The sequence below is a fragment of the Hemitrygon akajei genome, chromosome 23, assembly GCF_048418815.1.
Source record: "Hemitrygon akajei chromosome 23, sHemAka1.3, whole genome shotgun sequence".
Lineage (NCBI taxonomy): Eukaryota > Metazoa > Chordata > Chondrichthyes > Myliobatiformes > Dasyatidae > Hemitrygon > Hemitrygon akajei.
Window position 1 is genome coordinate 62,203,895 of NC_133146.1, and position 21,048 is coordinate 62,224,942.

General features: G+C 39.0%; 1 protein-coding gene across 1 annotated transcript in view; it reads left to right on the forward strand.

Moving 5' to 3' along the window:
- ccdc172 (coiled-coil domain containing 172) overlaps window positions 1–15,670 on the forward strand; it is a 60,397-nt gene extending 44,727 nt beyond the window's left edge. The window contains exons 5-8 of the mRNA XM_073027834.1: window positions 3,282–3,383; window positions 8,779–8,881; window positions 11,004–11,091; window positions 13,399–15,670. Coding sequence (XP_072883935.1) covers window positions 3,282–3,383; window positions 8,779–8,881; window positions 11,004–11,091; window positions 13,399–13,446 — 341 coding nt within the window. The 3' untranslated portion in view covers window positions 13,447–15,670. The remainder of the gene's footprint in view (window positions 1–3,281; window positions 3,384–8,778; window positions 8,882–11,003; window positions 11,092–13,398) is intronic.
- Window positions 15,671–21,048: the final 5,378 nt, after the last annotated feature.

Here is a 21,048-nt window from a genome sequence, read left to right on the forward strand (position 1 = left end):
CTGCACAAGGACTCCCAAGTCCCACTGCATCTCAGATTACTGTATTTTCTCCCCATTTAGAAAATAGTCTGCACATTTACTCCTATTACCAAAGTGCATGACTATGCATTTTCCAACATTGTATTTCATTTGCCACTTTCTTGCCCAATCTCCTAATCTGTCTAAGTCCTTCTGCATCCTACCTGTTTTCTCAACACTACCTGCCCTTCCACCAATGTTCATATCATCTGAAAACTTGGCAACAAAGCCATCTATTTCATCATCTAAATCATTGATATGCAGCATAAAAAGAAGCAGCAGTCCCAACACCAACCCTTGTAGAACACCGCAAGTCACTGGCAGCCAACCAGAGAAGGATCCTTTTATTTCCACTTGCTCCCTCCTACCAATCAGCCGATGCTTTAACTGTGTGAGTAACTTTCCTGTAATACCCATGGACTCTTAACTTGGTAAGCAGCCTTATATGTGGCACCTTGTCAAAGACCTTCTAAAAGTCTGAATATACAGCATCCACTGCATCCCCTTTATCTATTCTACTTGTAATCTCCTCAAAGTTTTTCAACAGGTTTGTCAGGCAAGATTTTCCCTTAAGGAAACCATGCTGACTTTGTCCTATTTTGTCCTTTGTCACCAAGTACTCCTTAACCTCATCCTTAACAATTGACTCCAAAATCCTCCCAGCCGCTGAGGTCAGGCTAACTGATCTATAATTTCCTTTCTGCTGCCTTCCTCCTTTCTTAAAGAGTGGAGTGACATTTACAATTTTCCAGCCCTCTGGCACCATGCCAGAGCCAAATGATTGTAGAATCTAATGCTACTTCTTTCTGAACCCTAGGATGCAGTTTGTTTGGTCCAGGTGACTTATGTACCTTAGGTCTTTTAGCTCTTTGACGACCTTCTCCCTTGTAATAGTAACTGCACTCACTTCTTTTCAATAGACAATAGGTGCAGGAGTAAGCCATTCAGCCCTTCGAGCCAGCACCGCCATTCGCTGTGATCATGGCTGATCATCCACAGTCAGTACCCCGTTCCTGCTTTCTCCCCATATCCCTTGACTCCGCTATCTTTAAGAGCTCTATCTAACTTTCTTGAAAGCATCCAGAGAATTGGCCTCCACTGCCTTCTGAGGCAGAGCATTCCACAGATTCACAACTCTCTGGGTGAAGAAGTTTTTACTAAATTCTGTTCTAAATGGCCTACCTCTTATTCTTATTTCTTATTCTTATTCTTATTTCCTGCCTCTAGCTTGTCCAAAGCCTTAATAATCTTATATGTTTCAATCAGATCCCCTCTCACATACTACAACATCTGGCACACTGCTAGTGTCTTCCACAGTGAAGAATGGTACAAAATACTAAATTTGGTTCATCTGCCATCCCCTTGTCCCCCGTTATTATTTCTCTGCCTTCATTTTGTAGCGGTCCTATATCCACAGTCAATTCTCTTTTATTTTTTACATGCTTGAAAAGGTTTTACTGTGCACTTTGATATTGTTTGCTAGCTTCCTATCACTTTTAATCTTTTCCCTTCTAATGACTCTTTTAGTTGCTCTCTGTAGGTTTTTAATAGCTTCCCAATCCTCTATCTTCCCTCTAATTTTTGCTTTGTTGTAAGCCCTCTCTTTTGTTTTGACTTCCCTTGGCAGCTACGATTGTACTATTGTGCCATTTGTGTATTTTTGTTTTTGGAATACATCAATCCTGCACTATCCTCATTTTTCCCAGAAACTCTCACTATTGCTGCTCCACTGTCATCTCTGTTTGTTGATTACCTACAAGATGACTTTTTAGGGCAGTTTGTCATTGAGCCTACTAGGGTATCAGCTTCACTGGATTGGGTGTTATGTAATGAACTGAGAGTGGATAATTCTGTCTCATTTCACTTAGGCAGATCTAAATATCCTGCTTCCTGGCTGGTTCCTAAATATGTTGCGCTGATAAACTGTATTTAGTAAATTCCAGGAACTCATCCTATGGACTTCTTTTCCAGTTTGATTTGTTCAATCTACCTTAAGGTTAAAGTCACCCACAACTATTGTCGTACTGTTCATGGAAGTCCATATAGTCTGTTCTGCTGTATATTTGCTGTTAGGGGATCTATTACTCACTCCAAGACCCTTATCTTGCTATTACTTTTTCTCTCCATAAACTGATTCTATATCTTAACCTTCTTAAACCAATTTCTCACGATTGTACGGATCTCATCCCTCACCCCAGAATACTTAGTGCCCAGCCTTGGTCTTAAAATTTCTATAATGTTTATCAGCTTATTCCTCTGTATAATCTAACTTATGCTATGTGCATTCAGGTAAAGAGTTCTTTTCCCTTCTCTGACTCTTAGATGGATGGTGTTTTTCTTTGTCTCCACATCATTGTTACCATAAACATGAGAAAATCTGGTGGAAATCAGTTGCAAATCCAAAGCAACACATGCAAAGTGCCGGAAGAATTCAGCAGGCCAGGCAGTATCTTTAGAAAAGAGTAAACAGTCAATCTATTGGATCAAGACCCTTCTCTTTACCATAGATGCTGCCTGGCCCGCTGAGTTCTTCCAATATTTTGTGTGTGTTTCATTGTTACTATTATAGTTTTGCAACTCTACTGTTGATTTGTCCTTTAATTTCCTGAATTTCCCTCACTCTTGTAGAGGAGAATAAACAGGCAACTTTGACGATGGATGTGTATTTGGTAGCTATCAGAAAGAATTCATGAAAGTTGATATTTCAGATGGCAACTGGCACAAAATATTACTGTTTCATTTTATCACTATTAAGGATTATAAGCCTCTAATGGGTACCTATGCTGAAAATGATTTAACAGAGACAATTGGCTTCTCTTTCAACAAAGTCAAATAGCAGGTTCAATTTCTTGTTTTTTTTCTTGAATTTAAATCTCAGTGAAATCTTGCCAAAGTTCCAAAACTGAAATAATTGGCAAATTATTTGTCATGTTTTGTCACCCTGTAACCTTATCCTTCAATCTCTCTGAATTATGGAGGACAGCATGTGTATAAATGTTTCTCTCCTGCAGACTTCATCATGATCATCATGACTCCAGTATTTCTACTGTTTCTTAATTGTACATATGATTTTTTAATGTTCTGTTGCTGAGCAGCAGTGAACCATCTGATTGGCCTGTCAGAATACTCTTTGGGAACCAGTTGACTTGATCAGCATTTCTGATCTGGCTATTGTTCATGATTGCACTTAATAAAAAAAAACTATGACTTGGGTAAATATAGGAGTATAATTATTTTCATTTTTGCACATCCTGTAATTTCAGATATGAAGAACCTTGAACAAAAAAACATACAGTTGAATGATCTCCAACAACAGAAAAATGAATTAAAAGAAGAACTTCAACAACTCCAGAACAAATTGCAAGGTATTTTGTCTGTGCAATACAGTGTTTTATTTTTAATTGCCATTAATTTGCTAGTTACAAAAAAGATCTTGAAATTTTGATTTTTAACTTTTTGTAAATTGTTGGCAGGTGTTGATTTGACATGATGCACAATGTTTTAAGATTAGCTCAAAAGATCCTACTTCAATATTGTTTAAATTTAGAGAATTTGCCAGTAAAATATGTGGGGGCTGAATACTTTCAAAGCACTGTATGAGGGTAAAGCAATGAATGTTGCATACATGGGCATTAATAAGGCACGGTCCATCATGGTAAGCTGATCCAGAATAAAGGTAGATGGGATCCTGACAAATGCGAGGCTTTGCACTTTGGTAGGACCAATCAGAGTAGGTCTTACACAAGAATTTCTTATTTCTACCTCTATAACATCACCTAATTGTGTTGTAGAGGTATCAAAAACAAGAGGGCATATTTGAGAGGAATGAATTTTCAATATGATTTGATAAAAAAGAGTGACATGTTGATAATCTGAAACTTGGTGCCAGAGGAAGTTGAATCAGATACAATCATTTCATTTAAAAAACGTATTTCACTTATTCTATTTTTTGTAAACATGAGGTCACTGAGAACATTTTTGCTGATATGCTAACTCACATCAAATGCTATCTTTTCAGAACTAACTACTCACATTAGCTCCCAGTTAAACATTGCATCAGTTTTAATTTAATCATCTTTGTTTTCATATTTTTAACACACTCCAGGACTTCCTGCCTCTGAGAACACTTCTCCAAATCTGGTTGCTTGAACCTCCATTACTGATGTTGAAAACTCTTCTTAAGTCTCTCAGTCTCTGTTTTCTCCTTTGAATCACCCCTCTGATCAACTTCTCTATTATCCTTCACAAACAAGAGAAAATCTGCAGATGCTGGAAATGCAAACAACACACACAAAATGCTAGAGAAACTCAGCAGGCCAGTCAGCATCTATGGAAAAAATAGATTGTTTCTGCATCAGTACTGCTTGCTGTTGATATTGCTGGTATTGTTCTGCTGTTAATGCACTGTTCTGTACATATTCTGCAGGATAGTGCATTTACAGCAGAACAACACCAGCAACATCAACAGCAACTAGTACTGATGCAAAAACAACAATTTGCACAGATTCAACAGCAGCTAGCACATAGTAAGACTGTCCTTTTTCCATATATGCTGCCAGGCCTGCTGAGTTCCTCCAGCATTTTGTGTGTTCCCTATCATGCTTTAAGGTTTGGAGGTAAAACCATGTTTGGTAATAGTTGAAGCTTTGGCTATGAATGGAATCTGAATCAGATCTAATATCACTCACATATATCATGAAATTTGTTGTTTTGCAGAGCAGTACAGCAAAATACATCTTAATAAAATATATATAAAAATTAAGATAAGTAAGAAGAGCAAAAAGAGAGCAAAAAAACTGTAATAGTGATCGTAGGTTCATTGCCATTTCAGAAATCTGATGATGGAGGAGAGAAAGCTGTTCCTGAAACATCGAGTGTCTCTCTTTAGGCTCCTGTACCACCTCCTTGATGGTAGCAATGAGAAGAGGACATAGCCTGGGTGACGGAGTCCTTAATGATATCACCTTCTGAAGGTGGTCCTTGATGGTTGGGAGGCTAGTGCCCATGATGGAGCTAGCTGATTTTTCAACTCTCTTAAGCTTTATCTGATCCTGTGTAGTGGCTTCTTCATACTAGACAGTGATGCAACCAATTAGAATACTCTACATGGTACACTTGAGGAAATTTGTGAGAACCTTTGGTGACATCCCAAGTCTCCTCAAATTCTTAATGAACTATAGCAGTGGTGTGATGTTGAGGCTCTATAAGGCACTTGTGAGACCACACTTGAAGTATTGTGTACAGTTTTGGGCTTCTTATTTCAGAAATGATTTACTGATGTGGATACATAGTGATCAGAGACAGGATTTCGAGAGCATACTCATCCATGAGTTACTGGGCACGCTTGGAGTTGAAAAGTCGAGGACCACAGCCTATCACCAGCAGGATGATCCCAGCCAAAAAGGCTTAATCAGACCTTGTTAGACATGCTCAGGACCCTGGAGATCAGCAAGAAGAGCACATGGAATCAACGTATTGGGCACCTGGTTCACAGTTACGACTATACACAAAATGAAGCTACTGGGTACTCGCCATATTATCTGATGTTTGGGCACGAGGCAAGGTTGCCCATTGACATTTGTTTTGGGACTGATGAAGGTGACTTACCACCGAAGACTAATCTGAAGTATGTGTCTGATATGAGAAGAGAGCTGAAAAGAGCTTATGAATTAGCTGGTGTCACAGCTGCCAAGTAGAATAAAGGAAATAAGAGGAGATATGATCAAAAGGTGAAGTTCTCCCAACTCATGCACAGAGACCGAGTACTCATAAGGAATTTGGGGCTACCTATAAAGTATAAGTTGGCTGACCGCTGGGCAGCGACGCCCTGTGTGGTGGAGAGTCAGATGCCGGGTGAAACAGGAGGATGAAAATGGGTCTGTCAAGATTCTCCATCGGAACCACCTGCTGCCCCTGGGACAAGAGCCCGACATGGAGCCTACACCTAGGAAGAGGACTCTACGGAAACACGGGGTGACTGCAGGCCCACAGCAGGCAAGGTTAAGCTGGCCCCCAGCCCTGAGAGGGATACTGATTCGGAGGATGAGAACCTGGATGTGGTATATGCTGCCTTTCACTAACTCCCCATTGATTGAGGAAGAGATTCCCAGCCCTTCGCCTGCTGAGTCAGGTGAAGTGGTGAGGGGGGCTGTCTGTGGGCAGCCTGGGTTGTAGCGGGACTCTGCAGGCAAGGAAATGGAGCTTGGCCACGGGACAGTGGGCTCTGAGTTGCAGGTGACACAAGTGACAGGTCGGCGGAGGCCTCGCCAGGTAGACTGGAATTATCCCCAGTAGTGTCTGAACCTGAAGAGTTAGGTGAGGGGGAACGGAGGTCTCAGAGAATTAGGAGACAACTGGATAGACTGGCCTATGTAGCGCCAGGGGAACAGAGTGTGACCCCTACTGTTTTGGGGAGCTATGTCACTACCTGTTACAGCTGAATTGGGCTTTTTGTTTTGCAGGAAAGGTTGGCAAATTATCTCATCGTCATGGGGACATGACTAAATTTGGTGGGGGAAGAGTGTAACGCGCTGTAAGGTTTCATTGCTAATGTAATGACTGCTCTTTGATGTTCCACTGATAAGGTAATGGTCTCTCTGTTTGGGTTTGGGTTATGACTAGAGATAATGGGGCCTTTGGAATGTATGTTAGCCAATGAGCGGGATGTTGTTCTTTCTTGTAGGTCTGGGAGCAGGGATTTTGCAGTCTTTTGTCAGCGAGAGATGAAGAAGGAAGACACATATGAAGAGAGCTGGTGGACTGAGAGCAAGGGAAGATACCAGAATAAAAAGGTGGGGGGAGGGGTAGGAGGCTAGCTGGAAGGTGTAAGGTGAAGCTAGGTGGGTGGGAAAGGTCAAGGGTTGGAGAAGAAGCAATTCTGATAGGAGAGGAGAGTGGACCAGAGGAGAAAGAGACAACTGGGGGGATGGGACCCAGGGGGAAGTGATAGGCAGGTGAGAAGAGGTAAAAAGTCAGAGTGGAAAATAGAGGAGGAGGGGAATAGGGTATTGCTTACTGGAAGGAGAAATCGATATTCGTGCCTTCAGGCTGAAGGCTACCTAGAAGGAATATAAAGTGTTGCTGCTTCACAGTCAGAGTGGCCTCATGCTGGCACAAGAGGAAGCCATGGACCAACATATCAGAACGGGAATGGCAATCGAAATTAAAATGTTTGGCCACCTGGAAGTCCCACCTGTGGCAGAAGCTGCGGAGCTCAACAAAGTGGTCCACCAATTTACGACAGGTCTCACCAACATAGCGAGGGCTTCATTGGAGCACCGGACTCAATAGACCCCAGCAGATTAACAGGTGAAGTGTTGCCTCATCTGTAAGGACTGCCTGGGGTCCTGAATGGAGGCAAGGGAGGAGGTGTGTGGGCAGCTGCTTGCAGGGGTAAGTGCTGGGAGGAAGATTTGTGGGGGAGGAAATAATGGACAAGGGAATCACAATGGGAGTGAACCCTATGGAAAGCGAAGGGGGAGGGAGGTAAAGATATGTTTGGTAGTAGGATCCCTTTGGAGATAACAAAAGTTGTGGAGGATATTAAGTTGGATGTGGATGCTGATAGGGTGGTAGAGAAGGATAAGAGGAACTCATCACTATTACGGTGGCGGGAAGATGGGGTGAACATGGATTTATGGGAAATGGAGGAGATATGGATGACAGCCGCATCAATAGTGGAGGGAGGGAAACCCTATTCTTTAAAGGAGGATATTTCTGATGTCCTTGAATGCTCCCACCTGTTGGTTGTCACATGTTTTCAATGCCCTACCAGGTATACTATCAGGGCCAGATGCTTTGAGAGGGTTCACCCTTCTGAATGATGTTCTGATGTCAGCCTCTGAGACAGAGATCACAGGGTCACCAGATGCTGCAAGGATTTGCACAGGTGTAGTTTTAATTCTCCATTTCAAAGCATGCAGAAAATGGCGGGCCTGAGCCATACTTCCATGAATTTAGCTACACAGCAGTCCCTGATGTTCCTCAAGTACTGCAATTTTGTTCTGATGGATTTGCCAGCAGGATAGTTAGGAGTGAGGGTCTAAAGCCTCAACGTTTCAAACATACTTGGAGCCCAGTGCGCCTTCCCCAATTCCATTTACTTAAAGAGGAACAGCACTCACAATGCAATCCGCTGTCGAAGATTCACCAATGTCGCTAGATTTGAGTATCAATAGATTTTTTAAAAACATCTTAAAACAATGTTGCTTACTGAAGTACCCTTGGCTGTGACTGGATTTCAGCTGCAGTAGTCTTCTATGGGAATATTTGACAATTCCCAGCAGAGCTGCATGCTAAGAGCTGCCACTTATCGGTGTCATCTTCTGTTGGTCTGAATGGTCTGTTAAAGCTACTACATATAACAGTCATTGCTGTAAACTCAAACAGCATGAGGCCATCATTGCAAAAGTCTAGAAGAGTCTGAGTTGGTTTCAATAAGACAACATTATTGAGTTACCGATTAAGTTCGTGTGACATGAAATAGAATTTATTAATCTCTCACATATTGTAATGGAAGGTCTTTGGTATCAAAAGCAAGGAGATAGAATCCAGATCTGGAGTAATTGAACAGATTGGTTATATTTGAGGCATGTAGTTTCACCTGCTGTGTGGATTGTCTGTTTCAGTCAAGAGCACTGTAACCTTTAATTTCTTCATCTGATTTTAGATTTACACAGAGGCATTTCAGTTCTACATTACTTGCCCTCTGATTGTTTATGGGTTTGTCAATAGAGGTAAAAATAACCTCTTATTTTTCAGGTCTTGAAGATGAGGTTACTGCAGCTGCTTTTAACTCAAAGCTTTTGGAAACAGAAAGATTAAAAGTATGTCAAAAACCTCAAACAGATGATGAAATTTTACGGTATGTCCCACTTGGATTTAATTATGTATACGGATATATTATTGTTCATACATTTCCTGAATTACATATTCTAGGATTTTATTAATATATTGGAGTTCCCATATCTTGTAACAAGTTAATTGACAGATTTTAACTTCTTTTTTTTTCTGGTTCATTCATGGCATGTAGCTATTTCAGAAAAAATATATTACTGCTTAAGCTGCTATTGCTACTCAAGCCATAATTATCCTTCAGCCATTTTCTGAATCCACTTTTAATAAGTGGTACTTTTAATAAGTTCTTCTAGGACTTTGATGCTGTTGTGCAATGAAATTTTAGTAATTTGCCCGAGGAAGAGGATGTGACTGATTCATTACTTAGCTTCCACAATACACCACCTGTAATCTAGAGAACGGTGAAATATCCTGGACAACAAATTAAGTTATTTTTCTTCAAACCTGCGTGATAGTTGTTAATCATGGTACAGTTACTCCTACCCCTACAAACTGTGTGGCAACCTGGCGCAGCACGGTAGCGTGGTGATTAGTTTAATGCTAGTACATCACCAGTGACCTGGGGTCAATTCTGTCTCTATCTATAAGGAGTTTGTATGCTCTTCTTCATGATCACATGTGTTTCTCTGGGTGCTTCAGTTTCCTTCCACATTTCCAAAGGCGTACGGGTTAGTAGGTTAATTGTTCACATGGGTTTAATTGGGCAGTGCAGACTTATAAGTTGAAAGGACCTAATACTGTGCTATATCTCCAAGTAAAAATAAAATAGGTGACTCTAAACACAGAAGATTGTTTAGCCAAAGGCCACAAGTTCTTGTTGTTTGCTGCTTATTCTCAGTGTCATTCATACTTAATGTCTCCAACTTTGGTTTAATTTCTTCAAATGAGATTTAATACATTCTGAAGGAGTACTTCACCATATCTATTTCTTCAAGTTATATACATGATAAGAGAAATGAGAGTACATAAATTCTACAATGAGCAGGCAATTCTCTCTGGAATAACCTGAGTAGAAAAGTTGAAACTTACTCCATAACTTGAATGACCTGGATTTTGCTGTTAGTCTTTGCTGTTATTACTTTGTGTAATTGACAACAATGTTAGGAATTCTACAAATGTATTCTTTAATACAGAACTCACTCAGTGATTCAGCATGCCTTTACAGGATGGAGTGTTCACAGTCCTATCCATTGCTGTCAAGGGAAGGCATAAGTACTGTACATCTAAACTGTTTACAACCTAACCGTGCAGGTGATGAACGAAAATTATCTGGGGCTTTCAATCTTTACAAAACTTAACAGGAAAAATTTACCTTAATTATTCTGACAATATTTTCTTTTTCTTTCATATAGTTGAAAATGACTCGTTTATTGTTCATGTCATTGACCATGCATCCTTCAAATAAATATAATTAGTTAGTTATCTATCTGAGCATTTTGCAAGCCATATGTGTGGCATTTATAAAACCAAATACAATCAAAAGTTGATGTTTGTATTGTTTACATTTATCATTGGTATAGAATTCTATTGGTTTAAAAGAATAAAAAATAATTTACAAATACAAGAAGTCCCCGAGTTATGATGGGGTTCTGTTCCTGAGAACTTTCATAATGCAAACTTTTTATAATGTAAAAATGAGTAAAATCCGTGGATTAGAGAAACACGTGACAAGAAAAGTGAGCGAGCATGGGAAGAATAGTTCCTTGATGACTCAGTGAGTGAATCTGCTTAGTCCTTCCAACTCTGCTTAGTTCAGGCCAGCACCAGTTGTTCTACTTTATGGTGGAGCATGGATGAGATGGAAAGAAGAGAAGGCTAGGTGCTCCATCCAAATGAAGGCGATAGAAAACGTAAAGTTCTTATCACAACAGTTGCTAGATCTTTGAGGTTGGGTCTTATCACTTGTCCTTTGTCTCTGACCAGAAATATTTGGCCATTATTTCAAGTCTTTACTATTAAGCAATATGGTTGAGATATCAGTGTTTTTGGGAGGTGTGGATCATGAAGACCATACTGAGAAATTTTACAAACTTGCTGCCAATGTGTAGTTTTATCCAGATATTATAGACAAATATTTAATTTTAGAAAGATATATTTTATGTATTGTATTAGGAATATTTCTGTTTCAGGTTAAAGAAAGAATTGGAATTACACAAAATCGATGATTTGGAGAGTGTTTATGAGACCCTTCGAAAAGAGATTCAGACCTTGCAATTGGTAAACAATGGAAATGTAGTTTTAAAATATTGGTTCCACTTTAATAAATGCTGTTACTTTCTGTTTTATCATTTAAAACGGGTTAATGAGACAAATCAGAGTAGATAAATCCCCAGGACCTGACAGAGTATTCCCTCGGATCTTGAAGGAGACTAGTGTTGAAATTTCAGGGGCCCTGGCAGATATATTTAAAATGTTGGTATCAATGGGTGAGGTGCCGGAGGATTGGATCATGTTGTTCTGTTGTTTTAAAAAGGCTCTCAAAGTAATCCGAGAAATTATAGGCCGGTGAGTTTGACGTCAGTAGTGGGTAAATTATTGGAAGGAGTACTAAGAGATAGGATCTACAAGTACTTAGATAGACAGGGACTTATTAGGGAGAGTCAACATGACCTTGTGCATGGTAGGTCATGTTTAACCAATCTATTAGAGTTTTTCAAGGAGGTTACCAGGAAAGTGGATGACGGGAAGGCAGTGGATGTTGTCTACATGGACTTCAGTAAGGCCTTTGACAAGGTCCTGCACTGGAGGTTAATTAGGAAGATTCAGTCGCTAGGTATACATGGAGAAGTAGTAAATTGGATTAGACATTGGCTCAGTGGGTGAAGCCAGAGAGTGGTAGTGGGGGATTGCTTCTCTGAGTGGAGGCCTGTGACTAGTGGTGTGCCACAGGGATCAGTGCTGGATCCATTGTTATTTATCATCTATATCAATGATCTGGATGATAATATGGTAAATTGGATCAGCAAATTTGCTGATGATACAAAGATTGGAGGTGTAGTGGATAGTGAGGAAGGTTTTCAAAGCTTGCAGAGGGATTTGGACCAGCTGGAAAAATGGGCTGAAAAATGGCAGATGGAGTTTAATACAGACAAGTGTGAGGTATTGCACTTTGGAAGGAAAAACCAAGATAGAACATATAAGGTAAATGGTAGGGCACGGAGGAGTGCAGTAGAACAGAGGGATCTGGGAATATAGATAGAAGATTCCCTAAAAGTGGCGTCACAGGTGGAAAGGGTCGTAAAGAGAGCTTTTGGCACATTGGCCTTTATAAATCAAAGTATTGAGTATAAGTGTTGGAATGTTATGGTGAGGTTGTATAAGACATTGGTGAGGCCAAATTTGGAGTATTGTGTGCAGTTTTGGTCACCTAATTACAGGAAGGATATTAATAAGGTTGAAAGAGTGCAGAGGTGGTTTACAAGGATGTTGCCAGGACTTGAGAAACTGAGTTACAGAGAAAGGTTGAATAGGTTAGGACCTTATTCCCTGGAGCATAGAAGAATGAGGGAGATTTGATAGAGGTATATAAAATTATGATGGGTATAGATACAGTGAATGCAAGCAGGTTTTTTCCACTGAGGCTAGGGGAGAAAAAAAACCCAGAGAACATGGGTTAAGAGTGAAGAGGGAAAAGTTTAAAGGGAACATTAGGGGGAGCTGCTTCACACAGAGTGGTGGGAGTGTGGAATGAGCTGCCAGTTGAAGTGGTGAATGCAGGCTCACTTTTAACATTTAAGAAAAACTTGGACAGGTACATGGATGAGAGGGGTTTGGAGGGATATGGTCTAGGTGCAGGTTAGAGGGACTAGGCAGAAAAATGGTTCGGCAGAGCCAAGAAGGACCAAAAGGCCTGTTTCTGTGCTGTAATGTTCTATGGTTCTAAAGTTGGTCTCCCACCCAATTTAGGACTTTAATTTGAAGACCAGTCGTATTTTTTCCATTATATCTTGAAACTAATTGAATTATGGCCACTCTAATAGAAGCTATCATTACACCCAACACTACCACCCCACCATTTCTGTACCCGGATGATTAATTTGCCCCACACGTAACCAGCACATTTATATGAATACAATAGTAATCTTGCATCAAACCATAGCCCAAATTCTACTACCTTATGTTTCATGAATAATTTGTTAAACTTCCATGTAGCTATAATATCAATACCATTACATACAAAACAAAGCATTGTTAGTAAGTGAAAATTCTATCTCATTTTATTCATAAGCTGATCAAATTTTCAACTCTGGTTCAGTTTTCAGCATGCATTGAACATTAAAAAAGATCTTTCTTGTCACATCTGGTGACACTAAAATGTTTCTATGTTTGCTTTCTGTAATTACAAAAGTAAGAAATGTGGTGGTACTTGCAGTGTTTCAGTGGCCATGGGTCAAATCGTCATTTAGGAAGGTAATAGATAGTAAGCTGCTTTGGATCATTTGGTCAAACGAATGGGAATGATCAATGCTGCGGGACATAAGAGAAAACTAGCAAAATCTATAATATCCCACTATGTATTTTCAGAAACTATCACAGGACAACCATCCACAGAACAAGTCTCGTATCTCATAATGGACTGCATCTGATTCTGTAAGCGCTGTGAAATGATCAAAAAACACACTGGAAGACACATTGCGAATAATTTGAGACTCTAAATATGAACACAGTTTTCAAAATTAAATTTAACATGCTGTTACAGTTCTTTTTCATTCACATTGTGATTATTAGTTAAAGATTAAATACAATGACTTCTTTCTTTATTTTTCAAAGCATGGGCTTGGCCACAATCAAAAATATACTTTAGTTTACAGTAAGAAAAATGCTGTTAAATGTGTTTGCCTTGCCTCCTAGCTGAATTACTAAAGAGTCTCTTATTAAGTATCTCAAAATGTAGCCTGGTCAGTTTTCTCAAGCAGAAAATTATAGCAGTATTGAGGGATATCATTCTGGATTTTAATTCTGGTTCCGCTCACAGATGAATTAATGATAATATTATGTTTTATGTGCAGAAGTAAGTTCAGAAGTAAATTAGTTTGTAGGACTGATTTCAACCCACTTCTGCTTCCCCAGAGAACACAGTGTGGGAAAAGTATGTTCGAGGGCTTTATGTATCCTTGAGACTATGTATCCCTTCATAAAAATACATAAGGACTTGGCCTCTACTGCTGACCTAGCATAAGGTTAAACCTGGTCTGGGTGGAGAAGAACACATTCAAATAAATGAGGCTAGTTAATAAATGGGAAATTATACAGTATGTAGTTTTTATTTATTAGTTTCAATGTTTTTAATTGATCCTTAGAGTGTGAAAGTGGTTTTGGGTATTTTAAAGTCTCGAGTGTTATTAACTGAATGTCAAAGGCATTCACTCACAGTACAGCTGGCACTTCTGACTCATGCCTTGACTTTCAGGGACAGAACCTCACTGAAGGACAAGACAGTTCTGCGAATGAAGCAGACTGCCTGTGCTGAGACAGTGCCTATGCTATGCTGAATCAGATAAAGTTTGTCACATGAAGGCCTTTTCCAATCCTGCCCATTCTTGGAAAATGAAGCTACTTAATCCCATTTTACAGCTTTAGATTCAGAGGCCAGCAGGTACACATCCAAGTATTCTTTAAAACTGATAAAAATTTCTGTATCAAACTTTCAAGCAGTGTGTTTTAAACACCTGTCATCCTCTGAATGACTTTCTCCTTAACCACAACTACACAGGCCCCTACCATCTGCTAATCCCATCTATATCCCTCTGATAAGGGAGACATATCATTCCCATTTAGTCTATATAGGGCCCTTATAATTTCATACATTCAAAACTTCAAATTATAACAGGAGTTAAGCCAGTTTTTATAGTATGGTGTTCACTTCCCTACTGTGGATGATTTGTTCTCGTCAAATTCTGTTCTATCTATGTCTTCTGAAATAGTCTTAGGTTTGTTTATAATTTCAGCTAGGTCAAAGTGTTGGCTGTAGAGATGAAAGAAACGTGCACATTTGTGTGGATTAGTTACACAATTAACATTAACAGCAAGAGAAAGATACATCAAATATCAATATCAAAATTAGAACTGTTACTTTCTATCAGATAGCATTAACTGCTTATTGTTGGGTATCAAGAGGGTATCAACTAAGAAAGAGAAATTTAAATATATAAATATTAATGTATCTTTCATATTTTCATTAACTAATAATAATGTAAATCGATAAAATAAACAATGATGCTGAAATTATTAATTATCTTAATTATCTTTAGGTTCTGGGCATGATTTATTTACTGATCATTTTTAATATAAATTTTAGTAATATTCTGAATAATCAGTATTGTTATTCAGGGAAGAATTATCCCTATTTGGTGATATCCGCAAGAAAGATAATTTCCTGAGGCTTAAAACAGCAGGAGTGTACCTGCAGAATTACATTTTGGGGAATAAATGTTTATGGTGCAAAACTACTTTTCTAATCTATTCATTTTTGACTTGGTGCACATTTCAGCACCTACAAGGCTTCAGTTCTATTTGTCTTAAAGTCTTGATGAGTTTTTCCTTAGCATTTTTGTATTATATTTTAAACATTTCACATCCAAAACATTAAAACATCCATACTATGCTTGATAGGGATTTCAATCATATGTGCATATTTTAATATTTCTGTTTACTGTTGCTGTGATCGAGCTGATACTTTAAACTGCTATACTTTGCCTCTGCAACTTAAATTATGCTGTTTCTCTCTTATTACTGAATAGTACTTCAGCTTGATTTGCATGATCATTTATTTATTCCATTGAATGTATTTCTTAATCCATCTGAACTTGTTACTTTATATATTTATACTTATGCTCTATGTCCAGCATGTTCTTTGAAAGTTTTATTTTTTTTCTGCTGGTACGTTCATAAACATCTTTCTTCAATCTATGTAATTCATGTCTGATTAAAGTAACTGCCCATCTGTACTTTCTTATCTCTTCACATAATAAACTGCACTTTTGTCTTTCATCTCATCCATTTTTTGGTCTGGTAGTCCTTAATTAGATAGTTAACAAATTTAGCATCATTGGCTAATTTTTAATGCATTGTTCATTAGCTGATGAGAATACTTTCAAGAAAATGTGAATTCTTACAGAGATTCTGTTTGTAATTGTAATCTATTCATATTATTAAATATAATTAAATTTGAGTAATAATAATTTCCTCTATCCTGATTTGCGATTACTCATTTAAAGGACTCAAACAATACATTCCATTCTGAAGTGGTAATGGATTGAAGGCAATATGGACAATATTCAATGTTCACTATTTTAATTGATAGAGTTAAAAGTAGAAAGCCTTCTATACATTCCAAGATTGAGACCCAATGTTGGTGTAGGTTTATTATTCTCACGTATTCCAAGATACAGTAAAATGTTATTGTTTTGCATATGATGTAGACAGGTCACGTTGTCAGTCATTACACTGAGGTCATATGAAGAAAGCAGAATATAGTTAAACTGCAGTTACAGAAAAATCGCAGTACAAGCAAACAAAGCGCAAGGGCCATTATGAGGTAAAATAGGTGATCAACAGTTGATTTTTAATGAATAAAAGTGTGATAACAGTGTGATAGAAGCTGTCCTTGAGCCTGGTGGTAAGTGCTTTTAGACTGGGGTTCCCAACTTCGGGTCCAAGAACCCCTTGGTTGATGACATAACGATTCAGGAAGAGCATCTTACCCTCTGCCATTAATGTCTGAGTGGATATTGAACCTATGAACACTACTTTTTTTATTTCTGTTTTTGCCCTTTGTTTAATTTAACTATTTAATTCAAGGATTCAAAGTGGATTTATTATTAGACTATGTATAAATTAAACAACCTTGAGATTTGCTTGCTCACAAGGTAGCCTCAAAGCAAGAAACCCAAAAGAACCCAAGAGAAATAAAAACACAAATCATGCAAACAATTGAAATACATATATATATTACTGTAGTTCACAGTATTTTCTATTATTGTGTATTGCATTGTACTGCTGCCACAAAGACAACAAATTTTACGACTTATGCGGGTGATATTAAACCTGATTCTGATTCTGCTGACAGAGCCCCTGTTTTAGAATTTGGTAATTTCTGCCCAGTGGAGGGGGAGCAGAGGGAGTATCTTGGATGGGTGGGGTCTCTGATTATGCTGTCTGTTTTACTGAAAGTGTGATGTGTAGACAGAGTCCATAGAACAGTTAGATAGAAGCTATCCTTGAGTAGGATGGTATGTGATTTCATGTTTTGTCTGTGTATGGAACAACAGAGGAGAGAACAGAGAATAACTGGGATGGGAGAGGTCCTTGAAATGTTGGCTGCTGTCTTGAGGTAGTGTGGAGTGTAGACAGAGTCTGTGGAAGGGAGGCTGATGTGCTGAGCCGTGTCCACAACTCTCTTTAGATCTCTTAATGGCAGTGCAGTTGCCATTCAAGCTGTGATATGCCTGAATGCTTTCTGTAGTGCATTTGTAAAAATCAGTGAGGGTTATTGGAGTCATTCTGACTGCCCTGAGACTTCCAAGGAAGTAGAGGCACCAGTGTACTTTCTTGACTGTTAGACTACACTTGGAATATTGTGTTCTGTTTTGGTCACCTTATAAAAGGAAGGATGTGGAAGCTTTAGAAAGGTTGTGGAGGAGATTCACCAGTATGCTGTCTGGATTAGAGAGCATATCTTGTGAGGATAGGTTGAGCAAGTTAGGGCTTTTCTTTTTGGAGATAGGAGGATGAAAGGTGACTTGATAGAGGTATATAGTTGATAAGAGACAAAGATTGAGTGGACAGCCAAAAACTTTTTTCTCAAGGCCGAATTGCCTAATACAAGGGGCATATTTTTATGGTGATTGGAAGAAAATCTAAGAAGGATGTCAGAGGTAAGTTTTTTTTAACAGATAGTGGTGAAGGCAGATATCTAAGGGTTAGATAGCCACATGGCTGATAGGAAATTGAGGGCTATGTAGGACGAAGGGTTAGATTAATCTTAGAGTAAGTTGTAAGGCTGGCACAACATTGTGGTCTGAAGAGCCTGTATTGTGTTGTAATTGTTATGACCCCCATATCTGGGTCACTTACCAGCAAAGATAGAGAGGTCCGCTGAAGTCTGATGGTACTATTTTTAAACGTTTTTATTTATAAAGGGGCACAAAAGTAAGGTTAATACAAACATTCAGATAATATACGTCGTCAATACTCAATCTAAAGCGCGGGTATAGTAATAATCAACAATAAGAAGTAGCTCTATCGTTTGTCTAGGGGTAAAACGATTGTCCGATGGAAATATAAAAGTCTTGCCAGTTCATGAAGGCTTTTAGCCGTTTTAGGGACCGCTGGGTGTTCACGGGTTGGAGAGAGAAAATAAACTTGCCAGCCTTTTGGACTCAAATCGTTGAGTCGGGAACGTGAGTTCCCCGTTGTCAGTTCGGAATCCTTTTCGGGGTTATCAGCCACGCGTTTCCCAAGCTAGGGGAACCGAATCACACGTGGCTCCCGAACAGCTTCCCGTCCTTACGGGAGCGATGAGTGATGGTGTCTCCGTCCGGTGCGTCACTGACGTACTGCCTCCTGCTGTCCCCTTTTATCGTGACTGGCAGATTTGTAGATGTCAATCAAGGTAGGGTGATACAATCCCCACCCCACTTTGCCCAAGGGTGTCCATGTCCCTGAGAGCTGGCACGTAGTATATAGTCGCAATTCACACAAGTGTCTCAAAGAACAATGGTCAAATCCGTTGCATTGTCTCTCATTTCCTGGGTCCAAGACCCAAATTAATAGTGATCTTGCGATTCTCAGGAAGGAGGGGGCTGGTCCCGCACCCTTCGGCCCCTCAGAGCTGTGGTACATTCATAACATAATGTTCTATGTTCTATATTCTATCCACAAGGCTGGACCTGGATTAGTGATAATATTTGTGGGGTGTATAGGAATATGGAATTTGTAATTAGTTCAGCCGAGATCCTACTGAAAGGCAGGCCAGGTTTGTATTTTGTATGTTTGTATGTAAGTTAGCAGTGCTCAGAATCAGAATCAAAATCTGGTTTAATATCACCATCTTGGGTCCCTGCAGAACATGATCTGTTCTGCTGGGATGTCTACTAGGAACAGAGACTACTAGGAATAGAGGGCTATGGGTAACACTAGGTAATTTCTAAAGTAAGTACATGTTCAGCACAGCATTGTGGGCTGAAGGGCCTGTATTGTGCTGTAGGTTTTCTTCATGTTATATTGTTTTTGCTGAGCAGCAACTTGAATTTAATTCCATTCCTGTACAGTCTGCTGCTTGAACTAAACCTGCAAGAAAGTGAAAATTGATCTCAAATCTCAAACTTAACAGGGAGTATAAAACTAGAGGGCATAGTTTTAAGGTGAGGGGAGAAATTAAAAGTAACTAGTGTTGCAACTCCTAATGATTGCTGGTTAGTAAATGGAACAAGTTGGCAGCCAAAGCATAGCAGTGGGTACAGTTACAATGTTTAAAAGACATTTGGACAGTTACATGGATTGCAATGCCCAGGAGAGATATGGACCAAATGCAGGCAAACGGGCCTAGCTCAGATGTATATCCTGGTCAGCATAGCAAGTGCTGTGTTCAATACTGAAGGTAGAACAGAACACATAGCAAGAGGCCAACATGTAGGATATCCAGCTGAACTTTATCAATAACTACCATTGTACAATATGTGAAGTTCTCCCATGTGGGAATGGCTGAGTGACATTGGAACAACACTCAGTCCTGCTGAAAGATCTCGACTTGAAAAATTGACTATACTCTTTTCATGCCTGGTCTGCTGAGTTCCTCCAGCATTTTGTGTGTATTGCTATTAACTACTACAACAGTGAGTTGAGTGGAAGGGCTTGATTCTCTGCTGTATGATTCTATTTGTGCCCATCTGTCACAATCACTAATTTCTAGCACAAATTTATTTATAAGATTTATGCAATGAGCTTCCAGAAATGAAAGCCATTGTAAAGTGCACATTAATATGACAAAACAATTTTATGGTATTGCATTTAAGGCACCTGGTGTTCTTTATCAACCACACAACATGCCAATTTGTATGTTTTCATTAGTGTAATTCCCATGTAAGTAGTCATCTCACTTAGTTAGGCATCTTCATCTCTAGATGCCCAAAGGTCCAATGTACAACTTTTCAGGCTTCAACTCAGTGTGCTGTTTAAAAGGAAGATTTTCACTCAGGCACTTTTTCATAATAACACTATGGCTATAAAATAGACCCATTCAGCCATGTTTCTTGAAGACAAAGCTAGCCAAGATTGGCCTCAACTATTCACCATTATCTGCTGTAAATACTGACCTGCAGCTTACTCAGTTACACTTCCTCCCATCCTGCCCTCTGTAAGGACATTAAACCTTTCTCTCAATTCCCTGTCTCAGCCACATCTGTTTTCAAGATGAAGCTTTCTGCTATAAGGCCTCTGAAATGACATCATTCTTAAAGAAATGAGAATTCCCTCTGCCATAGTCAATGGATTTATTCAATTTCCTACATTTCTGTCGCCCCCTCTTCATCCAGATATATCTGCCTATTTATTTTTCCTGCATCTGCAGAAACACTTGTGTTTATTATTTATTTTTCTTATGTGTTTCCATCTGTCATCTATCAGCATATGTTTCATGCCTTCCTCTCACTTCTATATATTGGCTATCTTTTCATTGCTCTTATCAATTATGATGTAGGGAAAACAAAACATCAACCTCCACAGATGCTCCTGACCTGTTTAGTTCTTCTAGCTGTTTTTTAGCTTCTGCAGGCTTTGGACTTGCAACACTTCTGTGAGTTCAATTGTTGGATAATTACTTCTTACAGACGCTCTTCACATTTGTTATATCTGTGAAGGTTTTCCATTTATCCTTAAACAGCTATCTTTTGGATGTAAGTCAGATCACAAAATATATACTTAAGTGAGTTCATTCTAACTAAGCCTTCAGATGTTGATAGAGAGCCAGAGTCATGATTTGAAGGCTGACCATTTTAATCCAATGCTTCCTTCAATAAATTTTATCCTGCTGTCAACTTGGGTTTTTTGCCTCTTTCTCTGTTCTTGTAAACCCATACAATTATTAATCAGGATGCTTCACAATTCTTGCAGATTTTCGGTAAGCCAACATGAAATATAACATGCAAATGCAAATTTAGATTGTTTTATCATAAG